Here is a 24,276-nt window from a genome sequence, read left to right on the forward strand (position 1 = left end):
TAACTGGAACTGGAAGAAATACAGTAAGTTTATTTTTATATACGAACTATATACTGTAAGCTGTGAAAATGAATAGATTTCATTCTGTCAATCAGAAATTGTTGGTATCAACCTTTAATGTGCAATTAGTGTTACTAAATTTCAATCATATATCAGACTTTACTCTTTTTTACTGAGCCTCTGTACTTTCAATCCTGGAGGCGCCTTATATAGGCATGGGGTCATAGAACTGGAATACATGGAATTTCTATAGATAAAAGGGTTACTGTTTGTCACAGAAGTAGCTAAAGGGATTTCAAATAATAATCACATTTACAGTGAACTGATTTCTTTAATACTGTAGTTTAGAAGGAATTATGTGAACTTCAAACTGTCACAAAATCAGGAATTTTTACATTAAAGAAAACAGCTGCTGTAAGACACCATACAGTGTGAAAACACTGGACTATCTTGTCTGAATGGGCTAAGCGGTAGCTATCTTTGATTTGATTTAAACACTTTTGGAATTAGGAATGCATTCACTTATTAAATGTGTGAAGAACAGTTTATAAAGCATAGACCTATCCTGACAAATGTTTATCAATGAACTGTGATAGATGTAAGAGTCTACAGTTACTTCTCTATCACTAATGACTTGTTATATCACATCTCTCTGTAGACTGTTCAGAGTCTGCAGTAAATACCTGTAAGCTGTCACATCAATCATGCTAACTAATTTTTTACATTTCAGCACAAGGTCCTGACAAAGATATCCTTTTAGTATTTAGTCTTTTGCCTTTTGTTAGACAATATTGGCCTCACATGGGGAAATAACAGTAAACTGACCAATTATTTGGACAGAGTATTGACTTCTCAAGTTGAGTAACGTGACCTAATTGGGCTGAGATTTATATTTGTTAAGGCAGTGAATTGGGTAAACTACAACAAGTCATTGACACAAATAATGTTTGTTATTAACGCAAAACAATTCAGAAATAAAAGCTCTGATACTTGTATAACAGGTAGAGACTAGGTGTTATCTGTCTTGTTGGTTTTCTAGAACTTGAAGGTGCAAAATTGAAAATTATCCTTTAATGTAGAAATAGCATTGACCTTACAGTTGTCTACAATATGTAGACATACACCTCAGGATTTTTTATCCTGATTTCATAATTTCACAGCTGGGAGCTGTGTCAATATGCATTGACTGCAAATAAACAAGTAAAGATCAATGTTGTTAATGTTGAAAAATAGAAGTAACACAATGTTTCAACTGCTATTATAATACCTGTGTGAACGCAGTCTCACATTTTCATGTTGCTATGGCAGTCAGATGCATCTCCATGTGGGTTAAAACATCTAGGTCTGCTTTATATAGTATTGTCCGCACATATTGTATGATGCAGTCACAGATTGGGCAGTCAATTACATGCAAAGAGCCTGTACCTAACAAACCTGCCTGTCAGTGTACATTACGCAGTACATAAGAATACCTAAGTCATCTCCAGTTCCCTAGAAGTGCTTTATCCATTGTGTAACACATTTAAAAACGTTTGGTTACAGTCTGCCCATGCTTCAGATTGTAAGGCCTTTACTGTTGGGATCAAAGTGCTCTCTGAAAAACATTTACTGTTTTTTAATTTTAACTTGTAAGTTTTGTGTAGGAAAATAATTTCATTGAAATTAAATTACATTTACAATTACCTATGTATTCTGTTAATGACATCAAATAATTTAAATAAAATGATACAAGGATTTTAAATGTTTATATGGAACTGACGCAATATGTACTTACACATTGTTGGTTAGAAGATTTTCCTGTCAACACTGAACTGAAAGCAGTTAGAAGATGAAAGATTTACCAGGACATGATTCTGTGAACTTTTGAACATTTGAATTAAAATTCATTAGGTAAAGTAAGTGAAGGACATACAGGAAATTATTCAGGAAAAGGCATTTTCACAGACCATAGTGAGCCATAATCATTCATCAAACCTGAATCAATCATTCACACCTGAAGAAGGCTCCACGGCCGAAACGTTGTGTTCTCTTTCTTCTTTTTTTCAGCATGGAATAAACCTATTACTTGTTCCATAATCATTCATGGAGACTAAATTATTTAGATTTGCAAATGAATCAAGTGGTGAGCTTCATAAGTTTGCAAGCTGCAAAAGAACATGTAGAGGTTAAATGCTTAAAGTAGAAAGTTGTTTCAGCTATGGAGTCTTCTGCAGATGTGTGTAGGCTGTGTTTATTCTTCTTTCTACGTATCAGCATGGAAATCTAAACTTGTAGATTTATAATAGCCTAACTTTGCTGTGAAAGTGATGGTTTGTGATTCAAAGTTTAACTTAAATTGAAGGAAAAACAACCAAAACCTGAAAAAAATGCAGACCAGTTCTTGTTTTAGAACAGTTCAAGGTGTCTTCCATCACAGCAAACATTTACCAGCAAAAGAAAAATACAAGCAATTGTGAAGCGTCAGAGAAAAATGCACCATATCCTCTCTGCTGTAGACCTACCTGTAGACAAAATGTTTGTGAGATATGTATAATCAGGCATTTTTGTGGGCCTTATTTAAACAGTGACACATCTAAACTGACCCAGTTTCTGTTTGTAATTAGAAATTGAATCTACCTTCTTTAAAAGTCTTCACAATCAAAATACACTATTCCATCAGACTTTTAGTAATCTTTGTGTCATGAAGTATAGGTCATTCTGCAAATTATGCAGATGTCTGACACAGAAATAAATATAATAGCCCACTTTGTGTTCTTGCAAGACATCCCAAGAAACGTTTACAGAAAAACTTATTTATAAATAACTTAAAAGGAACATCTTTTAAGAATATACAGTAAATAAGAATATTAATTATATCTGGTTCTTTCACAACCCTAGAAAGCAGAACCACCTAAGCGGATTAAAGTTTAATATACAAATATAAAAATCAAACTTAACAGCAAAAGTCAAAACAGCTGTCTGTGGCTGACAATCTGGAATTCCTATTATGTTATATGTTTTTATAGCTGCTTTTTAGCATTATGAAATGGCCAGAACTAACATTTACATTCCCGGAACCTGTAGTGACTGCTTGCTCTTAAAATAAACCATAGCTCTGAAAGGTGTTCCTTGTAAAATATTGTAACACAGGTGGGGGGATGGTCTGTTGGGGAATGGAATTTTAAATGGCAGGACTCTAAATTTATCAGGTGTCAACAGGACTATAATTTAAACTGACATGCAGTTGTGGTTATTAACAGAATTACAGCACTCATTGTTTTAAGGATACAGGTTACCAAAAATCCAGGTCCGTTCATAAAGTATGTAATTTAGTGTCTTCAAGAGTTTCTTCATGTGTTTACTGTAGACATTCTTGTTCCTTTCAATCTTTATCCCACAATCTATGCCATGTTATCGCGCTAGCAATCCCTGACTGCAGGGGTTGGAATTATTCAGCTTTAAAATTTGTTTGCATAGCAAGCTGGTATCAGGACCTGATTCCATTTGATTCAATTAAAGAAATTTTAACACCACGCAAGTTTGTAACTATAAGTCTGTATTATGAAAAATTACAGTACTTATTTGGAAAATGTAAAAATATTATGTGAGCTAATTTTTAATTTAGTTTTTTTTTTCAAACATAACAAGTCAAATACATAACATTACACCACTGCCACAACTCTCTTGGTTCATATCCCACTCCAGATTCCCTACCTATGAGCCTTAAAAATAAAGTCATACTGTATGTCCACAGCAGATACTGTAACAGCTCTGACAGTAAGGTTCTGAGGCATACAGCCTGGTACATGAGCAACATTTCTGAAATCAACTCTTGTTAATGGTACTGTAGTATGTATTCCTTCAAGCAAAAAGTCAACTGGAGTCAGATAAGATTCAGGAGTACTGCCTTCAGTGTGAAGCGATTTACCTTATATAAATTCTTGAACTGCCTCCCCTAGCTCAGAGAACCTGTAGGTTACCTGCCACTTGAAGAGATACAGTGTAGACTACTGTATATGAAGAGATTGGAGAAACCTCATGCACTTTTAGTGGCCAACCGATGTTTGAACTGTGTGTTTTACATATAAAAGGACAAATGTGAGCTTTTTCTGAATAGCGTCTAACAGGAATACAGTAACACTTAAGATGATTCAAACATATTTTAGAAAATCCATATTGGTTTTTCGTTTGGTGGGTTTAGATTTATGCAGGTGTGATGTAAATACAATAAAATGCTCCTTAATTAAGCCTGTAATTGTGTCCTTCGTGTACTATATGTAGCTTGAAACTGCTTCTGAAACATTTGTTGAACACTTTTATGCACTTCTCTTTATTTTCACAGAAACTGGTGTGCGTATGTGGCTACGCGGACAGTGAGCTGTGTTGTTGAGGATGGTGTGGAGACCTACGTGAAGCCAGACTACCAGCCCTGCTCCTGGGGACAAATTCAGTGTTCCCGTGTGGTGACGTGAGTAGCTCATTATATCTTATAGTTATTTCAAACTGATATCATATTCTCTGAAAACTCACATAATGTATACTGTAGCAACACAGAGACGTACTGTATTGGGACTGAATTGAAAATGTTAAAATTCTGAAGATTTTGTTTTATATGCTGTACATGGGTATTCAAGAATGAAGTTAAAAAAAGGCAGATTTATTATGATCTGGCCCATTTCTTAAATACTCAGAACAGTTTACTTCATTCAAGATGTAGATTTACAAGTTTGCTTCAGAACATTAATGTGTTAACGTTTGCTGTAAGAAATCATTTATAAGAAATAAAAATTGCAAATGAAAGCTATTGCTGGAATTCTAATAAAAATAAGTTATAAAGGCTTAGTTTTTATTTTAATCACTGTTGATGTATAGATGACCTAACTGAATGGAAAGCATCTTTGCTTTCAAAATGGAATATATAATGTAATTCAAGACATTATTTATTCCTACCTGACACTGGATTTGGCCTCTGATACCTATGACTTATGTTTCTGTTTTCTACTTAAATGTGTGCAGACTAAATGTGTCTAGCAAATGTGCTCTTTGTTTAGATTTGCTACATCGGAAAATTATGTATAGTTACAGTATGATACAGTAGTTTAATTATAAACAATATTATGTTTTATAAAATAACAATTATTACTATGTGGCAGCCTCCTCTTCTATAGAGAAAGAAACAGGGTGCAGTAATTGTATTACTGTATGAATTAATTTTTGAATTTCCATAAGGAGGTCAGGGAAAGATGACCTAGGGAGACGGGTATATATTTTAGGTAAACAGTGTCTTTTTTTACATCTTGTGTACCTACTACCTTCTGACCAAATCCTAGCTACTGTAGATCATGTAGAGTTTAATATGCATATGGACACAGATATGAATGCTGTCATGAATCATATACTCAACACATCAAAGTCAAAGGAGGAAAGTTCCTAGTCTCTGGTATTTATAGCACTGAGAAATTGCTTGTCTGATCTGGTTGTGGTGCACTAGATATATATTGTGTTTCTTTACTCTTCAATAAAAGCATATGCTTGTTTTTCAGCTAGACTTAAATCACAGTTTTATTGTTGAATTGACTGTGTTTATGCCTATTAAAATGCCAAGACACTATCTTGTAGCGTTCAGATCATAATGCCACTTTTTTAAAATTTGCAGTAAAGATGGCGTCTTTCCATACTTTACAGATTCCTGTTAACAGCATACTGTATGATGATATACTGTAATTACTGGCTACTGCTGGCTTTTGCCTTTTTAATGCAAAAAATATTTGTTTGCCTGTAAAATTAATGGTCTGGTGTTCCAATCTATTCCAATCTATGTACCACCATTTCAAACTTCAGTTCTAAACCATGAAAACCACCACAATGACTTAAGAAATTCTTAAATGAACCACAGTTAATAGTTGGTGAACTATAGGTGGGTGACTAGCCAGACATACTTCAGACTTCCCATCATTTTATTTTCCTTTTAATTCTTTGCAGTTGGATCCACTTCTTAGAAGGAAATAACACTTGACTTAGAACATCTGTGCATGAATAAAATCAAAACCTTGTATGCCTCTACCAACTTCAAATTGAAACCCATAATTCATGGCAAATTTGTCCTATGGTCACTTGCAAAGATCCTCTGGACAAGAGAGGCATAGTCTGTAAAGAGCATAGTATTGGGCCAGAGCTCATCTTGGATACCAAAGCATTAACTGGACTGAGAGCATATGACCCCCAATGAATGAGATGCCAGTCTACTCCCCCTGCAGCAGTGCTTGTCCTCATTTATACAGTTGGCTGTAGTGGAGTAACTAGGGTAAATTACCGTGCTCAAGGTACAAATCAGTGTTGATTTCTTTTGCCTTGTAATGTAAACCTGACCAGCACATTAAAATAACCAAATTGAATGTAGCTTGCTGCCAACATAAACAGCTGGTTTGTTTCCATTTAAAAACTTAACTCTGGAACCAGCAGGCAAACAGTGGTAAAGAAGATGACGTATAGCTTTAAATGATCCTGAATAGTCGCCGTTTTGGTAGAACATGTTAGGGCTGAAGACTGTGTCAAGAATGACTATTTGGCATCCATTTTCCAATGACAGCCAGCATGCACATATCCAGCTGGAAATGTTTAATTTCATTAGCCCAGATTGGACTCGCATACTATACTATGTAAAGAATGGCAAGGCACTGAATTCCTAAACCACAATAAACCACCACATGGAACCTTAAAAAATAAACTACTTCTAACACCTCTGTTTTTTCTACTTTGTGAATGTGTTATCCTAACTACTTGTTTTCTGTTCCCTCATAATGGACAAGTATTAGCCCGTAGAAATGAAAACAAGAAAACAAGGCTATTCAAATAAAGGGAGCTTGTGATATGTCATTGCTGTGAAATAAGTTAATACACAGCTTACAGTGTGAAATATAAAATCCAATATTAGGATGATGATTTGTGACTACATTTTTGGAATTACATTTTGAATTTCTTTAGTTGAATGCAATTACAGTATGTAACTCAATAACAATTGCTTAACAATGACTAATCTGTTTAACCATGCAATCTGAATCTACAAACAATTAAAGCCAATTACGTACAGTATACTATCAGTCTTCATGGGAGTTTATTAGAAGAACATGAAAACTATATACAGTATACAACTACAGAATAAAAAATTAAAAATGTTTTTTACAAGCAATAGGTTTTTAGCTTCATATTCTTAATCATATTAAATGATGCTTTTCATCAAAAATGTTATTGTTTTCAGCCTAGTATTATGCGGTTCCCAAACTACAAAGACATTTATGGCAGAAGAGAGAGTCCCTTAAGTCGTTACATTGACATTTCCATTACCAGTATATTTTTTAATCAAGCATTGTACAGTGTGACCACTTTGATCAGCTCTTTGGTGTCTTGATTGAAACAATTAGATTTCACAGACGGAAGGCAGATGTTAATTTATTTTTAGGTTTGCATGATATATGCTGGCAGCAGAAAGCAAATTTATGGGCTTTATGTGTGCAATAAATTCTTTTTTTAGGTTTTAAAAAATGCTACAAAGCAAAATGTCCTTTTGGGATATGGGAAAATGATTTAAGAATGCTAAAGTTTCTTTTCTTTTCCACTGCTTCTTTCTCTGAATAAATGCTCATTGTTAGATTTATCTGTGCTGCGGTAGCAGCTTTGGTTGGATATATCACTGTGGCTAAGAGAATGGTCATTCAGCACCTACAGCTTCCACATTCCTTTCCCCAGTGTCAGTGGGCCCTTTCCTTTCTTGACTTTGTACATATGGAGCTTACATGGCTTCACAGGGCTGAGGAAGTGACTGTCTGATGTTTGGATACAAACAAAGTTTTACTAAGCCCATTCCTTGGGATAGGAATTATGGCAGTTCTCTGTGGTTTGGCTTTATAGGGGTTAAGCATTGGGAGGAAGGGAGAGGGGTTTCCACTTGGGGTTGGTTCTTGGGATGGGAAGAGGGAAACACAGAGGAAAACTGAATTGTTTTTCTATGTTGCTATTTTTACTACTTCTATCCCCAAAAATATTTTTTAAAAAGAGTACAAAAGATACCTAAGGAGCATATATATGTGTAAATGTATATCCTTATACTTCATTTGTAAAGAGCAGGACTGATTCACAAACAGTGCTGGATGGCAGTTTCAGTTGGTTTCTTACTTTTATGCTGCTATTTTAAATACAAAGGTGAATACATTTACTTGAGCTTTACAGTGCACTTACTTGGATGATGTATTTTACATTAGGGAAAAATAATTAGGAATGCTAGGTTCTTTCATTCAATCAACTTTTTAAATGTAATGTTTTTATATTTTTAAAAGTTTGATTTAGCTTTAGAAAAGAATGCATTTAGAGAACAATGTGAAGTAGTGCATTTCCCACATGGGACCTAAAGACATCAAATGAATAAAATGGTTAAAACATACCTATGCTGTGTTATGCTTCACTTTTTCCAGAGTGTTTTCAACCAGCAGTATCTCTTTTAAGTTGCTCTGGTTCATTTTGAAGCAATATGACACATACTTTCACCTCTGATGTTTTATTTTTCCAGGTATCGGACCTATATGAGGCCCAGGTATAAAGTGGCCTATAAGATGGTCACAGAGATGGAATGGAAATGTTGTCATGGTTTCTCTGGAGATGACTGCAGTGAGGGGCCTAGTGGAGGACAGTCACATGTGACCCAAATCTCTACTGCCAGGCCTCGTCCTAAACGTCCAGGGCAGACCGGCTCAAACTCAGGGACAGTGCAAATTGGAGGAGAAGGTAAAAACCTGCATACATTTGTTGATAAGTGCCTTTAGTTACATTAGTATTATATGTTAATATATACAGTACTATCTAATTACAATACTCAGAATATTGAGAATTGTGGATGTGATACAGTACTGAGAGCCAAGGGAGAGAACAGTATGCTCATTGTTGTTCAATGTAAAATATTATTTGAAGCATTTGCTTTCTTTAAGCAGACTAAAAAGGCAGTTCTTTGTTCTTATCAACAGGTAGGGGTGACACTGACAAGGTGAAACAGCTAGAAGACAAAATCCAGAGCCTAACCAAAGACCTCCATGATTTGCAGTCCACTTTGCGTGGACTAAATGAAAAATTCCAGGAGGAGATACGCAAGCCAGGATTAAATGGCAACACACATTTTGACGCTGCAGACTCAGAGATGAAGGACACTATTGATGTTATTCAGACGAAGCTTGATCAACTGGACAACCGCACACAGGCACATGATGAAAAACTGGTAATTATTAACAATCACTTAGCAAATGGAAAGGGGACTGGCAATGAGTTGGACACTACTGACATAAGTGTGCAAAAGAAATTTACAGAGTTGAAAGCAGAGATTCTCAAGGATTTGGAGCAGAGAATAAAACTTTGTTCAACCTGTCAGTCTGGAATAGAGGACCTTAGGAGGAAGCAGCAGGAAGACCATGAAAGGATCCAAAGGCTAGAGAAGCAAATCAGTTCCATGGACCAACGTAACAGGCAGACATTTGAGAGTGTTCAGGAGAATCTGTCCAGGTCCCAGAGCTGTTGCAGTCAAGTTACTGATCTTAGGACCAAAGTCAGTGACATTGAGACAAAGATGGATTCAATATCAGAGACCTACAACATTGTGAATGGTCATCTGGACAATAAAAATGAAATCAGAAGCTATGTGGAAGATCTAGAAGAACGGCTGAACAACACAGAAAAAAGAGCTGAAGAACAGTGTGCCTCTGTTGAAAACGATCTGAAAGACTATTTCCATAGGGAGCTAAGTGACATAAGGCATGAGTTCATTACTCATTTTGATGATGACCGAAAAAAGATTTCTGACTTAGAGATTGATGTCAGTGGTTTAAAGGACTCAGTTTATGCTAATGAAGAGCACCTTGAGGAACTTGAAAACGTGATTTCTAACCTGAATGATTCATTGGCTTCTGCGGTAAATAGTTGTGACAAAACCTGTACCAGCAGCAGTGGGTCAGGGACAGGAGATGACGTTGTTGACACAGTGAAGACTTTGGAATGGAAGGTCATTGAGAATACAGGAGAGATACGCAAATTTAATGATAGGATAAAGGACCTTTCAGTGTCAGGAGATTCTTTATTTGACAAAGTTGTGGGTATCAGCCATGAGATCCGCAAAATAAAGGCTTTAACAGGGGAGAATGGTGAGCATTTCAACAGGATAGTTAATGATATTGAAGACTTGGAAAATACACTGGAGGTCACATCTAGGAACTGTGATGTCTGCAGTTCCCTGGAAGGGGACTTGATGTCACTGAGGAACCAAACCAATGACAATTTTAATATGTGGAACAGAGATCTCAATAACCTACGAAATCGAATTGATTCTGATGAAACAACCTGTTCTCAAGTGTGCTCAACCTTACAGGAGGAGGTTGGAAAATTAAAGGAAGAGGTACAGAAATGCAGTGGACAGTGTAAGATCATTTTAAATAAGCCCACTGGTGATGAGCAGAAACCATTGGATGGCTACAGTGTCAGTGGGCCATCCAATGCCAACTTCAATTCTATTCAAGGAGAGCTTTCTGGGGTTATTCTGACATTCAGTTCAATTAATGATACTCTCAAAGGCCTGGAACACACAATACAAACACACAGTAGTGTCATTTATGACCTGAGCAACACTAAAGATAAAATCATCTCTGAGATTGATAAAATTCAGCAGGAGGTCAGTGAGCACATTGAAGACAGCAAAGGGAGGTTCGACCATGTCAGTAAAGAGATTCATCGGTTTGGCAACAATTTCATGGTAGAAATGGGTGACTGCAAGCAGTCATCAAATGCACTGGAAAAAAGGATCACAAAAATGGAGAACCTGTGCGGAAAACTGGACTCTGTCTCAGATAGCCTTCAGAAAATCAAGGATGGTCTAACTAAGCATGTATCCAGTCTCTGGAACTGTGTCAATAAGCTTAACACCACTGTGACTAGTCACAGTGCCCAATTTGACATCATTCAGAGCACAGAGTTGGATGGGATTAATCGGAAACTGAAAATCCTGAACTCTTCTATGCTCTACATATTCAATGAGTTCAATAACTTCACAAGTCAGGACTTCATTGGTGAGTATATTGTATTTTTAAGATTTTAAATTTAAAGAATTACTCATTCTCTGCCTTCTACTGTATATATTCAGTTTACAAAGCCTTTCTATGATAATATAGGAAGCACTGACAATGGGGTTGCAGAACTGCAGCAAAACACTTGACAGTAAATGGAATGTATATATAGTACAGGTAACAGCCAAAATAAAGGAAACACCAACATAGAGTACCTTAATAAGGTGTTGGGAAAAAACAAGCTGCCAAAACAGCTTCAATGGACCTTGGCACTGAATCTACAAGTGTCTATAACTCTACTGCAGGGATGCAACACCATACTTCCATGAGAAATTCTATAATCTGGTGTTTTGTTGATGATGGCAAAAAACACTGTCTCAGGCACTACCAATACATTCCTCAGAACCTTCTATAAGTGTTCTATTCAGTTGATATCTGGTGACTGGGATGGTCATGGTACAGTATATGGTTTACATCGTTGCTCATCAAATCATTCAGTGACCACTCATGCTCTGTGGGTGGGGGCATTGTCCAGTGGGGCAAGACTGGGGAAAGATGGGGGCATGATTTCACTTCCATCAGAATAGAAATGCTTTACCATTGGATGAACATGATCAGAACGGCTTTGTATTTATTGGCATTTATCTTGCCCTCTAAGGGGTTGAGTGGACCTAAATCATGCCAGGAAAATGCACCCCCATATCGTAACAGAGCTGCCAGAACCCTTCACCATGGGAAACAAACTCTCAAGGGTCTTTTGGTGTGCACCACACATGTTCTTGTCTGCTTGTTGAGAAACAGGGTGTAGTATGACTCATCTAACAGTTGTTCTTTGTGTTCTTTGCACCACTTTACTTTTTTAGCTGTAATAAGATGTTTATGATGCAGCCCTATCATCGTGAAGTTCTTGATGGACTGCACATGAAGAAAACATGCTGCTCATGCATTAGATTGACCTTTCCAGTCAACTGATTCAGATTTGTTCATCTATTTTACCTTGCATCTCAAAGCAATGCACGGCCATCATGGTTGAGGAGTATGCACTTTCATCCACAGTTGCCCCTAATTTATTATGTTTTTTCCTCACATGTCCATGTCAACATCATGTTGGCCACTGTTCCTCATGAAACATCATCACGTTGAGTAGCATTTGTCACTGAAGCTCCTGGCAAATGTGCCCCAACAATTATCCCTTTCTTAATGTTGCTGAGATCCCTTCTTCTACCCAGGCTTCCATTGAGACAGCTGGGTCTGTCCAGCCTTTTTTTATACATGATCCTAAGCATGATGGGATGATAGTTGCTAAATTAACTCAGGAACCACACCTGTAAGAAAGCATCTACGTTCAATAAAAGGAAGCACGTTCATCAATTTCTTTGGATGGCTATGCAATTAAATATGCAAAAGAGTGTATTAAGAACTTTGTTTATTAGTTTAGTCTCAGCCAATTATAGGATTACACCTGTTATTTCGAAATTACAGCATTGTGTTGCTTACCTTTTTTTGGAAAAGGACCAGGAAAAAAATAATTTCAAAATAACAAATATACTATAAAGATGTATTTGCCTGGGGGGTAAAACTAATAGTACAAATAGTGAAAGTGTTACAGTAGGTCCAAACCAATGTGTACTTTCCACAAACAAATAGATGATGTAATTCATAAAATCATAATAAATTATTTTGGCTCAAATCCCCGAAAATTATGTAAAAAAGGAAAAGCTTTAAAAAATTACAGAATTTAACTGCTAACTTGCTAGTAACGTTTTGTGAGATTCTGACTGTTTACTCATTCAACTATATTTTCAGCATTAATCTGTATGTCAGCACAAGATGTTCCATGGAGTTAATAATTCAGCACTAGAATAAGCCTCAAGGAAATCATTAACACACAGAGTAAAAAATAACATCTCTAGTGCTGTGCCATTGGGGACACACAATGCAGAATTCTGAAAGGAAGTTCACATTGTTTTATATCCAGTAAAATGTCATCCATTCTAAAGCCTATTTTGATGCATTATTTTACATAAATAAGAAAACTTTAAACTGTAGCACAAGTTTCTACTTTCAAACCCAAAGGTTAAGCATTGTTAGGCTGAGATTATATCCTTTCTAAAGGATAAAGGGAAACTTTAAAGGAAAGATGTTATTCTCTCTGTGAGGAAATAATTAAAAGTGTCTGTGAAGTGCTTTGGTCTAAACCTAAACTGCTTTAGGTGTTTAAATTATATTCATCCTCTAAACATGGCATCCAGCTGCTTAGCTACGATGTTTAGAAACTTTGGACACAGCTGCAAACATAGTAATGGATCTGTTATTACTGACTTCCGTAGAATCATTAGAACTAAGTACCAGGATTGCACCTACAGATTACTAAGCATTAGGAAATACCCTGTAATTTCTAGAGAAGTAAATCATATGAGTTAAGTATGAGTCATAGTACTAAATATCTTTATAATAACTGTTTCCAAACACATCATTGGCCTTAGTGCTATTCAAAGAACTTAAGATTTTCTGTTCTTAAGTGCCTGTGATTGCATGCATGTAAATTTTGATCTAAATAGTTTTGTTTTGCAGAACACCATGGATAATCAGTTCTGAACATTATAAATGTTTCAAACATCATAAAAAGTTGATACAATAGTATTACTATATGTTATGTTAAATTTGCTCTTTTTTCTCTATTAGATCCTCTATTATTTAGAATATTAGTTGTCAAACTATCAATAGGCTTCCAAAAATTTTGGCTTGCATGTTATGACAATGAAACCTTTTTTTAGTAGTTACTTTATAGCATAACCATTTGAATGCCTCTACTTCACTATGTTCACTGATTGTGACACAGATCTATAATTGCCACAATCATTCATTGCTCATCTTTATACACTCGGCAAAATTAAATTAATTTTTATTACTAAATCAGGTTCCAACCCTAAGATGAACACAACATACCTAAACTGTCCACTCCATTCTCTTGCATTCTGAACTTTTTAGTCGTTTTTAGGCAGAGTAGAGCAGCATATTCAGTTATGCTAGCCAGCATATCACATCACATCTGCCATTTTACCTGTCATACACAGCCTATCTTACCTGGACACAAAATGATTCCAAGTAAGTACTTGCCATGCCTTAGGGTCTCAGTATTGTCAGCAAGCATACATCTCTTCAAAAATAAAAAGATATTAACATAAAATCACCTACAGACTGCATCAGGTGTTGTTTACATCCCACAATAATCTCTGAGAAACTAACAAATTAATAGTTTTGAGACATTTATGTTCAATTGGTTTAAAATCCATTACCCTACACAGGTGAATCCATGAGAGTATAAAAGGATATTGACAGCTACAATACAAGCTACAAGTATATCTGACAGAGATGGCCGAGTTTCTTATTGAAATTCTGTCATTAACTTGCATTACTATCTTATACTGTATGTCCACTGATCAATCACCAACATAGACTGCTTACATGGTTTTGGGGTGGCAAAAGCTTAACATTAAAAGGACTAGTCTCTTAATGCACCATACTTTTCCAGTTTTCTTTCTAACATCTTCTCCATTGCTTAATGTGCCTTATTATTTACCTTACTAGTCACAATCACCATCTTGCCAAAGTCAGTATCTTACATTGGATTATAAAGATATCTAAAAGAAGCAGAATGTGGCTTCCCATCAGTGGAATTACAAAATGTACAGTAATTCCACTAAATTGAATAGTGTGTTCATTGTGAAATTGTTGTGACAGCAGTTTTATAAATTCAGCTGTGGTGATATCACTGGTTTTATATTTTTTCATTAGGTCTCCCAGGGCCACCTGGTCCCAAGGGAGAGAGGGGTCTTCAGGGGGTACAGGGGCCTCCAGGCAGAGAAGGGCCAGTGGGCAGACCAGGCCCAGAAGGACAAAGAGGTCCCCCAGGTATGTGTCCTTACTTCACATAGTTCCTAGGACATGACAGCCCATCAAACTCTAGTCACAAATGTCTCAGGTACAGTATGGCCCATTATACTAGTTAATAAATACAGCTGTATACAGTATAAGATAAATGTAACTGCCATTAATTCTTTGTATTTTGCTGTAACTGAATACAATCCCTATTAATGTTGTACCAATATTGCAATATTGTAGTATACTGTATATTGCAATATACAGTACTGTATATATACTGTATATAGCTGGATATACCCATAGATGGCCAGCTGTTGTAAAGAAGTATTTATAATTCTTTCTTGCATCTTTTGCTGATTATACTGCAAATCCACTGTAAATCCAGTTAATGTGATACAATTTGAAATGAAATTGGCTTTACTATAGTTTTGATAGTCACAAAAAGCCCTCGATGAAGTCAGAATCATAAGTAAACTTTGTTTGCAATTTGATTTTATTTTGTAATGGTTTGTTCAGCGGTAATTTTATCAAGTTAATTAGAAATTCTTTAACATTTTTGCAACTAAAATAGCAAGATTCACAGGCTAGCATTTGCTATTACTTCAGCTAGAATAGGAACTTATATTGACAGTGGGCACTGAAGGTACTGAATATGAAATCGGTATTGTTGATTAGTGATTGGCTGATTTATTTGGTATTTGATTCAAACTGCAGTTGGCAAATTCTGGATGAAAATGGAATGCAGTTTTATCCAAACAAGTGACATGCCACTGAGTAAAGATTACCTCTTGTTCTGAAGAATAATTAGCTAACACTTAAAAACATAGTTTATCTTGGCACAAGTGGTGCCAATATCAAATATCAAACAGTATCAAATAAATTATAAAACAATAAGCATTCATTTTTCTTTTCTTTATTTCAGGCCTCAGAGGTGAACAAGGTACTGTATGCCATCTTTTCAAAACCTTTTCTGGAGCATGACTTCACAAAATATCCATCTCTGTACCACTGAATACCTGTTTCTGCTTAAATTGTAACATCATTTAGTATCTAGGTGATGTGTAGAATTTAAAATATTAACAACCATGTTTTACTATTTCAAATCTTCCTTATGCTGACATTTAATACAGCTTTCAGATATTTATAATAGTGCTGCCTCTCACTAGATAGCTAAACCTTCTGGCAATTTTGCAGAATGTTTTCATACATTGTTGTATTCAGTAATGTTTCAGCTGCACTTTACAATCCTTGCACTACCAGGATACTACTATACAGCCATTTCCATTCCCCTACAACCCCTTTCATTAAGCATCCAGCTTCTTTGTACTCAACTCATTATTGTCTTGAAGTTCACCTTCAATATCTTCAAAAGATACTGGGAATGACAATCTTGTCTTTCAAGTTAAAAACATGACTGCAATCAGTAATATATTGAAATCTCCAGTTAGGTTTTACATCGATTTGTTAAATAGGATGCTTGTCAGAGGTGCCACAGTAGCACAGCTGTTAGCATTGCTGCCTTAGGTTCAAGTCTGGACCTGGGTACTATCTGTATGGAGCTGGTATGTTTAACCCTTGTTCATGTGGGTTTCCTCCTTGGTTCCTCTGGTTTCTACCCATACAAAGAGATAGGTTAATTGGCTTCTGGGATAATTGGCCCTCATGTGAGTGTGTGTATGTCTGTGTATGCCCTACAAAGGACTGGCATCCCATCCAGTGTATACCGTGACTTGTACCCGTTGCTCACTGGGATAGCTCCCCTGCAACCCTGAATTGGAAGGAGTGATTAGAAAATGGATGGATGGATGCTTGTCATCTGGTTTGATTTTGAGGATTGTTTGTCCAGCCTCAGGAAATTGTGTGTGTCTTCCACAGAAATGTCCTGTTATCTTTTTTTTTTGCAACTACTGTATGCCATATTCAGGACATCGTGTCAGTAGTCGTGTTTGAGACTGCATGTGATGTGTAAATGCCATCATTAAAACTACACATCTTGTAGGTCTTTCAGTAAGCCAGTGTCCATATTGCCTCCTTTCTCTAGGTCTTCCTGGTGTAGATGCACGGCCCCCAAGGGTGTCCTTTTCAGCTGGCCTGACACATAACCTGGTTAATTCTGGAACTATTGTCTTTGATAAGATACTAGTGAACGACGGAGGTTTTTACGACCCTACAACAGGTATTTTTTTCTCAAGGGGATTAAATAGGTGATGGAGTCCAAAAGAAAAAAAATTAAAAATTAAAATCAAGCTTGCATGGACTGAAAAAATATTGCAGCATGCAGTAAACACACACAGATATTTGTTGACTTTAATTTCTGTGTATTATCTTCAGTCATCTCAAATGTTTTATCTTTTGTTTCTTTTACATTTGACCACACAGAAAATGAAACTCATTGCACATTAATAAAATTACCTGAAGGTTACTTATGACTGTAGTTGCATTTAATGCTATCTGAAGAGATCAAGGCTTTAACAGAGCTGGTAAGCTCCTTATTACAAGTCAGCAGTTCCTTACCTATTTTTGTTTTCCTAGGAATCTTTACTGCACCATACGATGGACGGTACTACTTCAGTGCCATCTTGACAGGCCACAAGAATGAGAAGATTGAAGCTGTCCTCTCCAAATCAAACTATGGGATTTTAAGAGTGGATTCTGCAGGCTACCAGCCAGAGGGCCTGGAGAACAAACCTGTGGCAGAAAATAAACCCACCCCAGGTTCTCTAGCAGTCTTCAACATTATCCTGCCCTTGAACATTGGAGACACTGTCTGTATTGACTTGGTTATGGGCAAGCTGGCTGACTCAGTGGAGCCCCTCACAATTTTCAGTGGAATGCTTTTGTATGAAGATCTCATTTAACCCCTTGTTTTGGGAGAAAAACCTGAATACATAAGACATAAGGGTAGCAAAAAGGCTACCAATTAACCATGTTTTTCCTCAATGAAAGAAGGCACTGAATGGCTGTCATTTTTTCTTGTTAACCCACTGACGCTAAAAGACCTACAGTATTAATTGCTCCTGGAAGACAGGAAAAACAATATGCAATTGTTTATGACCAAAATCATATCTGGATGTGTGAGGAACTTTTTCTAAGATTTCCAGCTCACTTCCGCTAATGCAACTACAACAGTCTTGATTTGTAGCATACACTATAGACACTGAATTCTAAATGAATTTTTAATTTGCCAAAGCTTATTTTGTGACCTGCCTAACTTGCTATCTGGGTGGGAATGAAGTAGTGTTTCTACCTTTCATATTGGTGTTAAGATGGTTAATGTTTTAAAGAATGTTATTTTTATGCCTCTTTGTGTGCCATGACTTTTACTTAATTTAACCTCACAAGAATACAGACTGCAAAGGCAATTGTAAAGCTATATAATCTAACAACAGAAGTGCCTTGATCTAACTAAAACTAGAAATATGTTACTTACATAATTGAAGAAATAAATCATACACAATCTTTTTCATACTTATTTGGGGCCTTTTATGTGGTGAGTTGTTATCCTGTGATTCCTTTCCTTAAATTTTAAAAGTGATGAATTGCCTTTTTCCTTCTCATTTAAACCAGAATTATAATTGTTCTTAAGTGACTTCCATTGAATGTTTAATACAAAGGGCTTCCTTTTATGTCACACCACCCATACATTTCTGTTTTCTGTCTTTAAGGCTAAGTTGGAAGTTTGATTAAATCTTAGATGTTGCTCACACTCGCACTACTGTTTATTTCTTGCCATTAAGTCTATAAACTGAAAGCTTTCACAAACCTCAAAGGATACATATTTTTGACTTCTGTAAGTACACTTTGGTGGTTTTAACAGTGATTATTATATTAAATGTATGTTTGAGACACATTTTTTATAATCCTAACATTAATTTATGTACTGGTATAAGGAATCCTTGTTTTTCTTTTACTTTAATCAAATGCACCAGAATTTCATCGCTGCAGTAATTGTAATCACACTCCAAAACATTTTCACATTTTACATGTTCATGTTTCTCTGGGAGTAATGGCTGTGATGGTTCATAGCTTTTTAAAGCAATTTTGTGAAGTATTAAACCTCATTCCCAGCAATTTGTTTTAGACTCCTTCAGCTTTTTTGTAAAGATGTGCCTCCTATTTTCACTGCCTATTACACCTGCAAATTCTGTGCACTGTGTTTGTGCCTTATTGATTTTGAAGTATTCCTGTGGTTTGGTTTAATCGATAACTTCAGAATTGTGAATCCTTGAATAAACACCTTTCTTAACCTGCCTTGTTCAACTCTAAAGGTATTCAGTACTTTTTTTTTTAAAAAAAAGTACTACATTAGTTTCAGATCACAGCACTAACCTGAGCTTTCCTGATTCATTCCTGAAAAATGCTTTAGTTTGGTTGTTCTTTGCAGCATAATTGCTTGAGCTTCCATTTAGAGTTTAAAACTTGGGATGTAAGATGCTGAGCATAGTATTTCCATATACAATATGTGTAATAGTGTAATTCAATATAAATCTTAAGGGAAAATAGTACTAGCTTGTCTGAAATTTTTAGAAATGTTTATTGCTTTATTGCAAATGACAAGGCAGTAGCTTCAGCACACACAAAATTAAAAAAATATATATATTTCAAAGAATCATGCATTAATGTTCTGCTATTGCGTAATTGCTTAATAATGTGTTGGCAAAATAACAGATTAATCCTTTATCTGGATGTTTAATAATGTACAGTCTTAGATCATATTTTTTGATACCATGGTCTCCACTGGTGGATGTTCACACCCTGTCACAATATCAATATCTCTAAAATCTGTTGTGTTAGATTTTAATCACAATTTTTGTGTTGAAGTCATTTTTACAGCTCGGTTAACATTTAATCAGTATTAAACAGAACAAGTACTGTGACTCAAAACAAATGAACAAAACTGCTGACATTTTGCAAAATGTCACACAAATACAGTATTTGTGCAAAAGAAAAAGCTGCTTTTTTATTAATTTCAAACAATAACTTTCTATCTACTGTATGTAACACTCAAAGCTGTTTTTCATGGAAACAATAGCAATGCTTTGCAATAGTAAAGCATTGCCCTTGTTTTGGATCCAGACTAAAAAACTGAATTGGATTTACCTCAGACACTGACAGGGATGTGGAATCCCCTTTGGTAATATGGCATCTTACAGTCATTCGTAAAACTAAGCTCTCTAACTAAGGTGCAGTCCCAGAATGCTCTCAGTAAGTTCTGGTTATTGTTACCTATTCATTCTTTTAGATCATTGGACCAACTGGGGTTCAATTAGAGTGGGGGGTAATATATTAAACTGGAAGCCAAGAACTATTTTTATATCACACACCATAAAAAAGGGTTTAATGATAGAGGTATTTAAATCTTTTTTTTGTGCTACAACTTTCCTATCACCATTTTCTCCTTTTTTGTAGGTTATTTTTAATCTCAGCGTCCCATTACTTTTACTGGCACATCTTCTTCTGATGATATGAAATGTGTCCGCAAATTTGTGTACCTTCAATCTGCAATTCCTCACAGTATTTTTCTTTTCCATTGTTTATCTGTCTGCACGTGTGGGTCAAATAAAGGTATTTAATTTCACACAGCTTTTGTTTAGATTTTTTGCCTGGAAGGCATATGGATGTTTCGTGATGTGTTGCACATGACCCAGTATATTGAATATATTGTATTCATTGTCACACTTTCCGAAAGGAAGCAGGATTGATTAAATGCTGCTGGAATTGAATGAATTCAAAGTCTAGCAGGGTTTCCTGAATTTGCTGTGTATCAGCATTAGTTCAAATGAGAGCTGCATTTGATGTTTTATCTGACATCTCAGTTCTGTTGTTTAAGCAGCGGGTGTACAGTGAGAAAAGTAGATGACCTCACATTTTAGAGGAGTCATGTGTTTCTATTATCATTCATGACCCAGTGTGAGAACTTCAGTTGTAAGAGAAGTGATTCACCAGTTGGTCACAATAGTGAATTAGGTACAGTAAGAAAAAAATAAATGATAATTACATGTTATTTTTTAAGAAAAAAGTAGTGTTCACATGGCTATGTTGTAACCCATACCGTACCGCTGAAGATTCAGAGCAGGACTGCTATGGCAAACATTTCAAAGAAAAGAAATCCATTCGACCAGCTCTCCATTCATTTAGAACACCCCTTAAAAATCCAGGTGGCTGGGTTATAGCCTTATTAGGGGCAATATACCAGTGACTCTGTAGAACTAAATAGGAAAGTGATGGGCACATTTCCTATAAGAGGACAATTACCTTTCAGCAGGTGTGAGTCTAGACAGAACTATCTCAAAAACATTCCAACTGCTTGAGTTCACAATCTTAGCAATTTAACATGTGTAAACAAGATCTATTTAAACTTCACTGGTCAGGAAATTTAAATTCTGCAAATTTGATACATCAATAGTTAAAAATGTTATTAATTCATTATTACTTGATTTAAGTGGAGAGAAAGCCTGATAAGTTACAGTATGCATGGTCAAGTTCACCTGAGTATAATATTTTGATCTGAAGCAGTGATATATTGTCTTGTGAATTCTTTTAGATTTAATATTTCTAGGAATCACTTTTCTGAAACGGTGTTTAATAAAGCATTTTTAAAGCAATCCAAAATTTCATGAGAGTACAAATTTCAGGATCTAAATTAGTAGAAGACAAATTAGCTATATAATTTGATTTAGGAAAAGTAACATGAATATCTGACTATACACACAATACACTGAAACAAATAACTGTTTTAAGAAGAAAATAAATACAATACGAATTTTGTGATTTTTTCCCCAGTTTATTATTTGCTTGCTTTTACATATTGTCATATACTGTAAGCATTTTATTAGCTTTAGTTATCTAATTTTCACGAACAATGAAGTACTTACATAATACTTCCATCTTTGTGATGCTCTCTTATAGGTGTTTGCCTATAGTAGTATACTGTACCTGCTTTTCCTGTTAAAATACCACTCTCATGTTGGTATAGGGTAATCTTGACTCACTTACTGCACTACAGTGCTACTTTCAGGACCACTAATGTTAAGTATATTCAATAGATTTGTGAGAAATCAGAACAACTCTGTTAGAATGAAAGGAACACAAATGTTTATACATGAAAAGGAAATAATAAGTTTCAACTCACTGTCTTCTTAGTTCAAAAGGGAACAGAGTGTATTTTGTTACCTTGGTATTTTCTTACAGGGTTGAAACTGAATAACCACGTCATTTTCCAGATCCCTAGCCAAGAATTTTATTTGGAGAGGCCCTCCAAATTCGTGAAAGCCCAACTTCCCTGGATACAGATCAATAGAAACATTAGATTCAATTTCAGAGGGAAAGTTGGTGGTACTGCACAGCACAGAAAATACTGAAAAGCTACAATGTTGTTTTCAGTCTTGAAGAGGCTTGATAAGGCCCGATTAGTAAAACTGGGACTCCAGATCTTTTTTTCATTCAGAAATTTCTTATTATATTTTTATAACTCAAGATGAAGTTCTCTTAATATCATTAATTATTAAAACAAGTTACTGTATAAACAATTGTGCAAGTACAGTAATAAAACCGAGAATTGAAAGAACTGGAAAAGTTACTAAGGAACTTAGTACAAGTACAACTGCAATTGAAACACTTTGTTAGAAGGGCAGGGAAAATGACTTGGTGTATTTAATCTCTTAAATGGGCTTAAAGCTTATTTGTGGATAGAAGAGATTTAAATTATTGGATCTGTAAAGAAATTACATGACATCACATACTGTAGCTGGTTTGAAAAGACTAGCCTTGCTCTCAGGATCCACATAGCCACACATCTCTTAGTAATCTGTCTGGCAATATTCTACATCAGCACTTCATCAAAGTAATGGTTCTAATTTGATTTTTAATCAGCATTCATTAAACATTAGAGTATGTTTCATTCTAGGAATTTCTTTGTAGCATAGTGCAGATGTCTTCTAGTTTTACTCCCAGTTTAACTGAAGTTGAGCCACTTGCATCTGTCTTTTGTGGGATCCGCTATACAATCCCATCATAGCCATGAATACCACACTTCTTTCCCGCGATTTGACATCCAAATGTCAGAGCCTCTTGCAGGCTTTTTCCTGAAGAGACCACAAAAGAGGATAAGGTAGGAGACTTTAACAACAATTGGTAAGTAAATATAGCTCAAAATCTAATTTCAATACAGCAAAGAACTGTACCTGCGTGGGTCATTTATACAGTATGGTTTCTTCTTTCCTGGTGATTCCTTCTATATCTGTTTCGTACTTACACTTCATCACATTGATAGTGTATTATCTGACTCTGTCAAGGAAGCTAATTTAACTTACAGCAACTTAACAAAAACTCATAACTGGAAAACCAAGATAATAAAACTAGTTATGAAATGCAGTGATCACTCCGTCATAATATTTCTAAAAACAAAGATTATGACCTAAAGAAGAATTCAAAATGTTATCCATTTCTGGTCATTCCTCATATTCAAAAGATCTTATTAGTATTTTTCTTATCTTATTGCCAGTCCCCCATTTGAGTAATCAGTCAGATTCTGCTAGCAACTCATGTGTGTCTTCATGAAATGAATGCCAACTTATTGTACCGTACATATACAGTAATAGAATAAATCCTCAAACCTTGTCAATTCACCTGAATTCTTAACATGACAAAGAGGAATGAGTGTTCAAAGAAATTTGCAAAAATATAACACTTATAACACAATATTTTTTAAATTATTTTAATCAATGTCATCAATGCTTTTAAATAAAACTGAATATTAAATGTTTGAAAACAAACATAAATGTATACAGTACCTCAACATACAGTAACAGATTTTCTGTAAAGTATCTTTACAAAATATAGTGTATGTAATTCGCTACATTTTTTTTCTTATTTTTATACTACATTAATATTACTTGGAAAAATAAAATGGATAAATGTTTTCCATAAAAATCTAAGAAAACTTCTAAAAATGTTCTTGCTTATGTAAATGAACAGAGTTTATTGTAGATCCTCCAGATACAAATTTCCAATTTATTAATCTCCCAAACTGGATGATAAACTCATCGATTCATGTACTCTTTTAGAACCTGCAGTACAAGAAACTGTTTCATACTGTATTTACTAGTTCAATACCGCCCTCTAATGGGCTTTTTGCGAGATATATACTGTATCAGATCTTATTTACACATTGAACCATAAAGGAAACCTTTACTGAGTTTGAATCTTACCATGTTGCAACAACAACATCTTTTTGTAAACTGTACATTTCTACAAAATGTGACTTTTTTGCTTTCATCCTTTGTCTATGAATCTTTTCTATCTCTTGTTGTTAACAAAT

General features: G+C 35.3%; 2 protein-coding genes across 13 annotated transcripts in view; one reads left to right on the forward strand and one right to left on the reverse strand.

The window, feature by feature from the left end:
* Positions 1–20,535, forward strand: part of emilin1b (elastin microfibril interfacer 1b) — a 60,244-nt gene extending 39,709 nt beyond the window's left edge. Inside the window, exons 2-8 of the mRNA XM_088624830.1 lie at positions 4,322–4,447; positions 8,543–8,757; positions 8,994–11,075; positions 14,871–14,987; positions 15,880–15,897; positions 16,999–17,133; positions 17,490–20,535. Coding sequence (XP_088480956.1) covers positions 4,322–4,447; positions 8,543–8,757; positions 8,994–11,075; positions 14,871–14,987; positions 15,880–15,897; positions 16,999–17,133; positions 17,490–17,815 — 3,019 coding nt within the window. The 3' untranslated portion in view covers positions 17,816–20,535. The remainder of the gene's footprint in view (positions 1–4,321; positions 4,448–8,542; positions 8,758–8,993; positions 11,076–14,870; positions 14,988–15,879; positions 15,898–16,998; positions 17,134–17,489) is intronic.
* A 1,185-nt stretch (positions 20,536–21,720) lies between these two features.
* Positions 21,721–24,276, reverse strand: part of khk (ketohexokinase) — a 34,325-nt gene continuing 31,769 nt past the window's right edge. For all 12 annotated transcript variants that reach the window (XM_088624836.1, XM_088624841.1, XM_088624846.1 and 9 more), the window contains one exon: positions 21,721–23,041. In XM_088624836.1, coding sequence (XP_088480962.1) covers positions 22,956–23,041 — 86 coding nt within the window. In that variant the 3' untranslated portion in view covers positions 21,721–22,955. The remainder of the gene's footprint in view (positions 23,042–24,276) is intronic.

This window comes from Lepisosteus platostomus, chromosome 3 (genome assembly GCF_059453375.1).
Source record: "Lepisosteus platostomus isolate fLepPlt1 chromosome 3, fLepPlt1.hap1, whole genome shotgun sequence".
NCBI lineage: Eukaryota > Metazoa > Chordata > Actinopteri > Semionotiformes > Lepisosteidae > Lepisosteus > Lepisosteus platostomus.